At 47.0% G+C, this 11,058-nt stretch overlaps 1 protein-coding gene across 2 annotated transcripts in view; it reads right to left on the bottom strand.

The window, feature by feature from the left end:
- CALCOCO1 (calcium binding and coiled-coil domain 1) overlaps nucleotides 1-9,965 on the bottom strand; it is a 17,287-nt gene extending 7,322 nt beyond the window's left edge. For both annotated transcript variants that reach the window (XM_021686722.2, XM_021686723.2), the window contains exons 1-7: nucleotides 9,911-9,965; nucleotides 7,558-7,737; nucleotides 7,116-7,218; nucleotides 5,905-6,095; nucleotides 3,535-3,693; nucleotides 2,976-3,124; nucleotides 346-436 (exon numbers count right to left, since the gene is read on the bottom strand). In XM_021686722.2, coding sequence (XP_021542397.1) covers nucleotides 346-436; nucleotides 2,976-3,124; nucleotides 3,535-3,693; nucleotides 5,905-6,095; nucleotides 7,116-7,218; nucleotides 7,558-7,713 — 849 coding nt within the window. In that variant the 5' untranslated portion in view covers nucleotides 7,714-7,737; nucleotides 9,911-9,965. The remainder of the gene's footprint in view (nucleotides 1-345; nucleotides 437-2,975; nucleotides 3,125-3,534; nucleotides 3,694-5,904; nucleotides 6,096-7,115; nucleotides 7,219-7,557; nucleotides 7,738-9,910) is intronic.
- Nucleotides 9,966-11,058: the final 1,093 nt, after the last annotated feature.

The following is an 11,058-nucleotide window of genomic DNA, read 5'->3' as shown; positions in this document are numbered from 1 at the left end:
TATTTATTTATTTATTTATTTATTTATTTATTTATTTATTTATTTATGTAGGCTCCTCGCTGGGCCTTGAACTCACAACCCTGAGATCAAGACCTGAGCTGAGATCAAGAGTCAGATGCTTAACCGACTGAGCCACCCAGGCGCCCCCACCAGAACACTTCATTACTCTTCCCTGGTGATGCTTACTTTGACTAATCCTGATTTGGGTATACATTTTATGCTTCCTACGAGAGTGCACACAATGTTCTCTTTACGTTTATATCCCCTTTGGTGCCTAGAACTCAGAACTTAATTAATAAACACTGGATGAACAATTCAGAAAGCGAACCGACTCTGAGCCCTTACCTCGCTTTGCTCCTTATCTGCTTGCGCTTCTTTCAGTTGCCCGAAGAGCTTCTCTTGTTCCCGAGTCAGGGCCTTCACTGTGTCTCTCACCCTGTGCATGGGGAGATGGAACGTCAGATGACCTACTGGTCACCAGAGAAGAAATGAGGGGCTCGGACTTCTGTCTTGAGCTCTTCTACTGGTGTTCCTCTATGCCCAGACCTCCATTTGTCTTTGGGATGTTCAAATCCCCAGACCAAGGTGATCCTGTTGTAAGCCCTGAGTACCCAAGATTCCTGATTCTAGAGAACAATCTAGAAATAAAGTTTTTCTTTTCTCTTTATGTATCATTTTAAGGAATGTTCTGCTGGTGGCTTCCTAGTTGTTTTCGTTCCATCAAGAGACCAGAACTGAGTCTTTTTTTAGACAAGGGACAGCCGTGATTGATTATAAACTTTGGATCTAGATCAGAAGTTGGCAGACTTTTCTGTAAAGGGCCTGACAGTAAAAACTTTAGGCTCTGCAGGCCATGAGGATTCTGTGGCAACTACTCAACTCTGCCACTGTAGTGTGAAAGCAGCCCCAGACAACATGCACATGACTAGCATGGCTGTCCCAATAAAATTTTATTTATGAACACTGAAATCTGAATTTCATATCTTCCTTTTCATATCTTCTTTTATTTATTTTTTTAGAAGATTTTGTTTATTTATTTGTCAGAGAGAGAGAAAGCGAGCATGCGCACAAGCAGGGGGAGTAGCAGGCAGAGGGAGAAGCAGGTTCTCTGTTGAGTAAGAAGCCCAATGTGGGACTCGATCCCAGGACCCTGGCATCATGACCTGAGCCAAAGGCAGACACTCAACTTACGGAGCCACCCAGGAGTCCCTCTTCTTTTGATTTTAACCATTAATTAATTGTCAAAACCATTCTTACCTCACGGGCTGTACAAAAACAGGCGGCAAGGCTACATTTGTCACATGGGCCATGGTTTACTGACCCCTGGTCTAAACAGTCCCTAATCTTTTCCAGATGATCAGTCTCTTTTCTTTTTTTTTTTTTTTAAACCATTTGATTAATTTATTTGAGAGAGAGAGAGAGTTAGAGAACACAAGCAGGGGGAGCAGCAGAGGAAGAGAGAGAAGCAGGCTCCCCAATGATCAGGAAGCCCGATGTGGGGCTCGATCCCAGGACCCTGGGATCATGACCTGAGCCGAAGGCAGACACGTAACCGACTGAGCCACCCAGGCACCCCTGATCCCTGCTTTTCTATTCTACGATTTAAAACCTAGACATTTAGTATCTCCCTAGGGCAAGACCAACATATTCTGCACTGAAGAAGCCTTAGGGAGTAACTCATGTTTTACTCTGGGCCTTGGATAATATGCCTCTTTCCTTTAAGAAATTTAAAAAATATATGTAAGATCTACCAGTGCTGAATGAAAGAGACTCAACTGTGTGATGTGATGAAAGAACCAACTAACTTGTTTCTCCTGGTGAAAATCTGAAGGACAGGCATGGGAAGTGGTCAACATTTGTGCTATTTGGTAGAAATAATAGTTGTCTGGTAGAAGAAAGAAATTCATTCTGTGCGGCTCCAGAGGTCTAAACCAGGACCAAGAGAGGAAAGTTATAGGAGGGAGTTATAGGAAGGACAGTTTCATTCAGTCCAAGAGATACGAAACTGACAGTTGTCTGATATTGAAAAAGGCTGCCTTCTGAAGCAGTGACCCTCTCAAATACCCTATATTCCTCCCAGTGCTAAAATTCTATGACTTATGCCTTTTTTCAGAGGAGAGATTCCATCACATTCTGGAACACCAGTTCGAACCATTTCCTAACAGTGAGAATGGAGTCTAGTCTTCTTTTTCTTTTAAATTTATTTTTATTTTCTATTATTTTTTTAATATAGTGTTTTCTTTCTTTCTTTCTTTCTTTTTTAAAGATTTTTATTTATTTATTTATTGAGAGAAAGAGTGCTCGTGTATGTGCATGCTCGCCCAAGCAGGGGCCGGTGGGGTGGAGGGTGGTGGTGGGGGAGGGGCAGAGGGAGAACCTCAACCAGATTCCGGACTGAGCGTGGAGCCTGACATGGGGTTTGATCTCACAACCCTGAGATCATGACCTGAGCTGAAACCAAGAGTTGGATGCTTAACCGACGGAGCCACCCAGGTGCCCCCCTTCTTTTTTTAAAAAGATTTTTAAGTAATCTCTATGCCCAACGAGGGGCTCAAACTCACAACCCTGAGATCAAGAGTCACCCACTCTACTGAATGAGCCAGCCAGGTGCCCCTCTAATCTTCTTTGCTGCGGTAAAGAATAGATAGAAAGATGGATTTCAGAAGAAAGATGGATTTCAGAATGAAATCCATCCTCTCTTGTGTTGACTGTTCTATCCATTCTCTTCTTCCAAATCCTCCACTCCCGGCTCCTGCGTAGCCTTTGCTGTACCATAAGTAGTAACTATGATGACTTCTGAAGGTGAGGAACACAAAACAGGCTCAGGAAAGATGGAAGAGCTAGGCAGGAAAAGATTTCCCCAGTAAGCGGGATAACCACATGAGACAGCAGGTTCACCTGCCTGAAACGAGAGGCTGGAGTTCGGGGTGACAGGAAATGAAAGGAAGTAACGGGGGCAGAGGAGATCCTCTCACCTGTCCAGCTCCACCTCCTTTGTCAGCACCTTCTCACTGATGGTCTGGATGTCATCTTCCAGCTCCAGGATGCGTGCCACATGGTCTCCCTGTTGCTGGCTCAGGATGTCCCTCTCTTCTATGAGCTCCCCGTGGGACCGGGAAAGCCCCTGGAATTAAGGTTACCCCAGAATAGTGAAGTTGAGACTCATCTCTCAAAGAACAGAACAAGGGCTTAGGAGGAGCATACCAGAATTTGACTGTTATCAACCCCTCACCACCCTGTCACCTTCCTTGAGAAAGGAACTGCAAGGGAACATTCTCTGGCTGGTGAATATGGCCATCTCCACCCTACCTCAGCACTCCTGTGTGCAAAGAACTGAGTCTTATTACTTTATGTTTGCAATGTGTCTCCTGTCATCTCAAGCTTAATCCCACTTGTTACTCCCTAAAGCTATTTTTTGATGCCAGAACCATCTTAAAAGCCCACTAATGTCTCTCCTTTTCCATCTTCACTGGGTTAGATTTTGGACTCTGGGTGAGCAGCCAGGCCCCGTCCCCAACCTGGCCCAACTCCCACCTTGTACTGCTCCGTCAGCTCCGCGTGCTCCTGCCTGGCAGTCGCCAGAGCCGTCTCGAGATCCTGTACTTGACTCCTTAGCTCCGTCACCTGTCCCTCCAGCTGCAGCTTCAGCTGCATCAGGTCATTCCTCTCTTGCTGGCTCTCGTCCAGCTGGTTCTACAGGAGGCAGGATAAAAAGGGGGTTTGTGCTTGTGAAAGCCCCATCCCCACCACTCTGCAGATGCATTCGGGGCTGGGAAGTTGTATCAGTACAAGCTGTAAAGAGCTGAGTAAGGGGAGGCTTGGGGTGTTACTGAATCCTGCCCACCACCAGTCAGACACACCAGCTCCCGACCCCCTTGGAAGAAGTCTCTCTCAATCCATGCAGACAAAAGGGATGGCTCCCTGAATTGTACCTTATCTATTCTGGAACCAGACAGATGTAGGTTTACAATTTCTACTAGCTATGTCACTTTGAATGAGTTCCTTAACTTCTCTGAGTCTTTGTCCTCATTTGTAAAGTGATCTCTTAGTGTAGATTGTTGAAAGGTAATTGTAGTAAGAATAATGAATGTAAAAACAGAACATGGAAGACATCCAGATGGCCAAAACACACATGAAAAGATGCTCAACATCCCTCGTCATCAGGGAATGCAAATCAAAACCGTGATGAGATACCACCTCACACCTGTCAGAACGGCTAAAATCAAAAACACAAGAAACAACAAGTGTTGACGAGGATGTGGACAAAAACGAACTCTCTCTCACTGCTGGTGGGAGTATAAGCTGGTGCAGCCACTCTGGAAAATGGAGGTTTCTCAAAAGTTAAAAATAGAACTACTCTATGATGCAGTAATCGCACTCCTAGGTATTTACCCAGGAAGTACGAAAACACTAATTCAAAGGGATACACGCACCCCTAAGTTTATAACAGCATTACTTACAATAGCTAAACTATGAAAGCAGCCCAAGTGTCCATCGACTGATGAATGGATAATGAAGATGTGGTGTGTGTGTGTATGTATATACACACACATACACAATACTCTCGGCCTTAAGAAAGACTGAGGTCTTGCCATTTGCAATGACATGGATGGAGCTGGGGAGTGTAATGCTAAGTGAAATAGGTCAGTCAGAGAAAGACAAATACCATATGATGTCACTCATATGTGGAATTTAAGAAACAAAACAAATGAGCCTAGTGAAAAAAATAAAAGAGAGAGAAAGAAACAAACCAAGAAACAGACTCTTTGTAGTTAACTACAGAGAATAAACGGCTGGTCACCAGAGGGGAAGTGGGTGGGGGTGGGTGAAATAGGTGATGGGGATTAAGAGCACACTTATCATGAGCACTGAGCAGTATATGGAACTGCTGAATCACTGTATTGTACACTATTGACACCTGAAACTAATAAACACTGCATGTTAACTACGCTGGAATCAGAATTAAAGAAACAGAATATGGGGTAGGAGCTCACACATCTGATTTATGCAAGATATAAACATCTTCTTCCTATTGTGTTGATTCCACGTGTCTAGAGGGTTCTAGAAAGCAAGAATTTACTTCAGTCACAGACAAGCAACCCCTTCTCACCTCCTGAGCCTTCCTCAAGTCTGTCCTCTTATCTAGGGAGTGTCCTTCCTCCCCACCTGTCCCTGTCCCTTCTCTTCCTTCAGGAAGTCCTTGCCAACATCTACCCTCACTCTCTAATTCTTCTCAGTTTGGTCTATTTGGTCCAATGGGAAAAGAATATAAGCCACGTATAGAGTTTTTAAATTTTCCAGTAGATACAAGTAACAAGAAACAGGTGAAATTCATTTTAATGATATTCTGTCTAATCCAGTCTATCCAAAATATTGTCATTTCAACATGCAACCAATATATAGAAAATTATTAAGCTCTTTTGCTTTTTTAAATACTAAGTCTCCAAAATCCTTTGTGTATTTTACATCTCAATTTGGACCAGTCACATTTCAAGTGCCCAAGAGCCTCCGATACTGTCTGGGGCCCTACTATCTGTTCTCATTCCTCACCTGTCCTGGACGTGGGTCTCATCCTCCTCTTCCTCTGAACATTCCTTCCTTGGAGTGGCCTCCCTCCACCCTTTAGATCTTCCTCTAGGGCCTAGGACAGGATGTAGCACTTGGGAGGAATGCTCGAAAAGTACTCATGTAATCTGAGTGACAGTGGCCTGTGGGCGGCTTGCTTTCCTGCCCTACATGTTTGTGTCTACGTTAGAATGAGACCTTCTTAACGACAAGATTGTGTAACTCCCAGTGAGGTCTTCGGTTGAGGCCACAGCCCAGGGGAGGGTAAAGCAAGGGGTCCCTTGCCATGCTGCCCATCCACTCCCCTGCCCAGAAGCAGCTCTGTTGCTCTGTTCTCACCTGCAGCACGGTGGCCTTGGGGACAACCAGCAGGATGTCAGAGCCACCATCAGTCTCCTCCATGGTCACCAGTTCATCCATGGGCCTTGGCTCTCGGAACTGGAAAGGGGGGCTCTGCCCACACACCCGGCCCTGGCGGTTCACATATCGGAACTGGTAGAGCTGGGCTCCAGGTTTGGGCAGGTAGCTGGCTGTGGGAAGAAGAATGGACCCAGGACCCGAATATGATCCCAGGCCCTCAAGTGCTTGACAGGTCTCCCTTCCCCTGGATGCGTCTTTTTTTTTTTTTTAAAGATTTTATTTATTTATTTGACAGAGAGACACAGCGAGAGAGGGAACACAAGCAGGGGTAGAGGGAGACGGAGAAGCAGACTCCCCGCTGAGCAGAGAGCCCGATGCGGGGCTCGATCCCAGGACCCCGGGATCATGACCTGAGCCGAAGGCAGATGCTTAATGTCTGAGCCACCCAGGCGCCCCCCCTGGATGCGTCTTATCACCTACTGCCCTTGGCTCCAGCCTCTTGTTCCCTGTTCCATCTACTGTTTTCTTTCCACCTCCCACAGGCTATTTCCATTCCCTGGGGTACTCTTGTCCCTCCTTCTGCCTAGGCCTCTCCTTCCTCTCTTTCCCAAACCTACCTTCCATAATAATAATAATAATAATAATAATAATAATAATAATGCTAGTTACCACTTACTGAGTGCCCACCCTGTACCAGGCATGATGCTAACCCTCTACGTGTATCACTTTAAACCTTCATATTGTACCTATAAGCCATGCATCCCCTTTTACTGTTAAGATAATAGACACAGAGAGATTAAGTAATTTGTCCAAGGTCAAACAGCTTGTAAGTATTAGAGTTGAGATCTGAATCCAGGTCTTTCAGAATCTCACGACCACCTTCTCATTCTATGACACCACCTTTCCCTCTTCCCTACCCCTCGTTCCCTAAGAGGACTTCCTCTTTTTTTTTTGTTTTGGTAGGAGGCAGGATTAGTGGCCCTCTACAGTTCCTTCCATCTCTAAGTCCCTGATTCTATAATAATCCCATGATTCTATGTCTGCTGAGCCCTGTTGGATATAGTTCTTATTTTATTTATTTGCACTTATTTGTCTTTGTCATCTGTGCCTTTTGTTTCTGAGCCCACTATCCTCCTCTAAACCTCTATCCCCCGGCTCTGCCGTCTTGGACCTTCCATCCTCCCTCGTACCTTGGAACTGGACGCTGGCGTGGACAGGGGAGCCATCAGCCGCACTTTCAGGCACCGAAGACCATACAAACGTGTGGTAATCCCGAACACAGGCAGCCTCCACCTGTGAAGGCCCATGGTGGGAGCGGGGAGGGGTATGGTGATGCAACTATAAGCTATGGATGGCAGAAAGGGCTGAGGGACTGAACGGGGGACAGAAAGCTGTTACAGGGGCAAGGATGATGAGAGACAGGGAATGTGGAGGGATACTTGTGGCAGGAGAGAGCAAGGTTAAGATGGGCAGAAGATGAGCTCTGCTTATACCGATGACCTCTGTTATTTGTGACACCTTTTCCCTTCTTTTCTATCAACATGAGGTTGAGAATCCAAGGACTAAGTCATTCCCCTTATTCCAACCAACCCATGGCCCATAAATACGAGCCAAAAGGGGGTTCAGGGATACCTTGAAGATGCCAATCCAGTCGCTGGCACTGGGCACGGTGCCTGGGGGAAGGGTATAGTGACATTCCACCTTGGTGTTGGGGATGTAGGTCCGGGCTACATTCAGAAAGTTGACTCCACCTCGGGAAGGTGCCCGGCTTAGTGATGATTCTTCCATCCTGCCCTCAAGATATCTGCCCTCCTATGAAATAAAGGGTTAATATCCTATAAATCTCTCCAATCCATCTCTTCTTCCCTCCAACTCCATTCCCACCCACTCACAGCTCCTGTCACTACACCTGGAGGTGAAGGCATATCTCGTTTCCAGCCCCTGCTGGAATAGGGTTATAGGACCCTTTGGAGGTATAATTTTTAGTCTCCAGAACACAGGTCTGGCCTTCTGAGTCAGTCCCCATCCTGTCTCACACTGTACCTGTTCTGAGTGATAGACTCTTCCTAGAGTTAACATCTCTCTCATTTCTGCTCCCTTTTCACAGCCTCATTGACCAAGTCTCAGTATCCCAGGCTCTGCCCTCTGAGTCCCTCTTTTTTCACCTCTTAACATCCTGAGCATTCCAAATTCTTCAGCCTCCACCTCCTCATCCCACCCCCATATCTTTTGACTCTTGGGTTCAAAATCCAACTGAGGTGTGGGGCACCCTCCTTCTGAGCGTGTCTCCTTGCCCACTCCAACTGTACCCAGGATGACTTATGACACCTGAAAACAGCAACTAATCTCCGAAAGTAATGACTGAGCCTTCAGAGCTGGAAAGGGCGGGGGGACCAACAGCTCAATCCTCAGGCCCGTGAGGTCTCAGTTCTCTCCTCTCTCAGAGCTGTCCACCCCCATGAGTTTTAAAAAAAGCTTCTGCTCTCATTCAAGAGACAAAGGGAAAGGGAGGATATAGGGAAAGACAGGTTTTGTCTCTCCACTTCATTACTCCAGGAAGTGAAGAATTCTGGAGGCGGCTGCTTCAAGGGTGGAGTGAAACACTCAGCAGGAACGTGGTGGTGTGGGGAGATGGAATGTGGGAGCCTGGAGCCAGGAAAGCCCCACCCCTGGGTAGGGGATAGACTGGAAGGTGGGAAGTAAGGGGCCCTGAGAAGGGGAAATATATATATGATGTTGAGAGAAGGGAGAAATAATTCAAACAGAACCTAACATTCTTTTCTTCAGATCTTGCCAGAAGCAGAACTAGAATTCTACTGGTTTGACTATGGTAACCCAGTTCTAGTATTTTCCTTTCCATTTTCTCTCTGCCCCCTTTGGCCTCGATTCCAAGTGCCTGGATGGGGAGCTGGAGGCATGCTGTAAGATGGGACTGAGAGGAAGAGGTGTTCCAAGTTAGGTGGGCACTATGGGGATGGGGTGAGGAACAACAACAATAATCAACAGAACTCCTCAGCCTAAGGCTGTGAGATGGTTCTCGTCATCACTCCGCTCCAGCCCACTAATCTTCATCCTATGTCAACTGCAGAGGACGGCGTCCAATCAGCCATCACTAGTCATGTGCACACCCCTAAACATCACAAACCCACGCCAGGCTAAAGTCTGGGGCTAGGAACTTTAAAAAAAACAACAACAAAAGAAATTCAGTAGAGAAGGAAAAGTGTGCTAGCTCTCCAAAAAGAAGCAAATTCTCCCTCCAAAATAAGGACTGGATTCAGGACAAGAGGTTTCTTTGGGGTTTCATCTCTGAAAAATCCCTAGTTAAAACTAGGCCATGTTTTCCCCAAATACAATTCTTTTGGCTTTCTAAGTAGGGATGAGTTGTCTCCAAAGATCTAAGCCTGGGGAACCCCAAATATGCCCCACAAAGAAAATCCATAACAGCTGGAAACATTCACCAAACCTGAAACAAAGCTCTGGGCACTTAAAGTGTATGAGTGTAGCTAGACTCAAGTGTTCGAGGGGGGAGGGGAAGAGTCCCAATCCCCCAACTCTGTAGGGCTCTAGAGTTCCTTAACATTCTACCACTTGGAAGGTTTTTTCCCCCTCAGGGAGTTAGCGTAGTAAAGGCCTTTGGATTGGGTAGGGAGGGTAAGGAGAAACGGAAGGTTTGTGAGGGTCAAGTCTTCCCTGGGAGAGAATGAGTAAATATTTCAGCTTCTCCCAACTACTTTAAGCGTAACAAGCTTTTAGAGAAGGACTGAGGGGAAGGTGAGAAAAGTGAGGGGGCACCCTCCTCATCCAGGCCCCCTTGAGACCCAGAACTCTTAAAAACAGTAGGGGTGGCTTCTCCAGTACGGAAAGTATTAAAACCCAAACGCTCCCGCATCTCCCTTCTACAGTTCCCTTAGATTATCCTTTCACAGACTGGAAAGTGCGGTGACCGCCGCATCACATCGCCCCCAAATTAGGCCAAGTTTCTTACCCCACACACGGATCAGCTGTTCCCTCACCTTCCACCAACAACAAAAACAGCACTCCGACTCCTGGAGGGGAGGGAGAAGAGTGGACGTGAGGGCTTCTGGGGTTTGTGGTTTCTCCGCCCTCTTTGGCCGGCGAGCCGGCTTGGATATGGGACTACACATCCCAGGAAGCTGTGCGTGAGGAGGGCGGAGCAGAGGGCGGCCGTGGCCGCTGCCTCCTCGCGGCATCTTGGGAGGCGTAGTTCTCACTTCTATGACTGTAAACGAGGGTGTGGCCACCAAAGGACTTCACGGCCCATGATTCCTTAGGAGGGGGCCGGCTGTATTAGTGGAGACTGCTGGTTTGTAACGTGCGTGGTGGGTGGGACGGTGGGGAGGAGTTAGGGCCCTAACGCCTCCTGCGTAATCCCTTACGGGGTTGTTCAGCGTGTTGCGTTGCATCCTCTCGTTTGCTTTTCACAAGACGCTGTGGGGTAGCTGGCATTGTTATCCACGCTTTACAGTTGAAGACGCTAAAGCCCAGAATGTTTAAGGAACCGGGCTAAAAGTATCAAAGCTATGCGATGGTAGATCTCCCGTGCTGCACGGCTCCCAAGGGCTGTGCTCTTGCCACTACATCACAGCTACCGACTATTTAGGGACGGGAATCTACAGGCTGTGGTAGCAGTTTCTTCTTTGCTTCCACCTCAGGGACAGGCGCCGTAAAAACTGTGTTGTGCACCACTGTTTTTTTTCCCCCCCAACTCGAAGGTTTCAGTGCCAGGGGCTGTCAATACACACCTGGACTGGGCTCTCCTAGAGTGGCCTCTAGGTCTAGGAAGAGGACCCATTGCTTGAAGTGGTGGTGGTGGTGACGGGGAGGTGAAGAAAGAATGAGGTTGAAAGGGGAGACTGACATAATTCAGGACTGGTCAGAACTCACAAACAAGCCACTTAGAGGGGCTGGTTTGCCCAAGCCTTTTAACTGGCTTAAATGTATTAGGATAACAATACATGTTATTGCTCCTGTTTTTATTTAGGAGAGGTGAAAGATTCACACTTCTCCCACAACTTAAGTCAAGTTAAAGACTTGGGCATCCTCCTGCCTCCCCCTTCCTGGACCCTCCAAGACCCTCCAGGTAGTCTGAGGCATTCAAAATGATCTCTCTCC

The sequence above is a fragment of the Neomonachus schauinslandi genome, chromosome 5 (genome assembly GCF_002201575.2).
Source record: "Neomonachus schauinslandi chromosome 5, ASM220157v2, whole genome shotgun sequence".
In the NCBI taxonomy this organism is placed as follows: Eukaryota; Metazoa; Chordata; class Mammalia; order Carnivora; family Phocidae; genus Neomonachus; species Neomonachus schauinslandi.
Note: the sequence above shows the minus strand (reverse complement) of the source record. Positions and strands in the feature narration are given on the sequence as shown.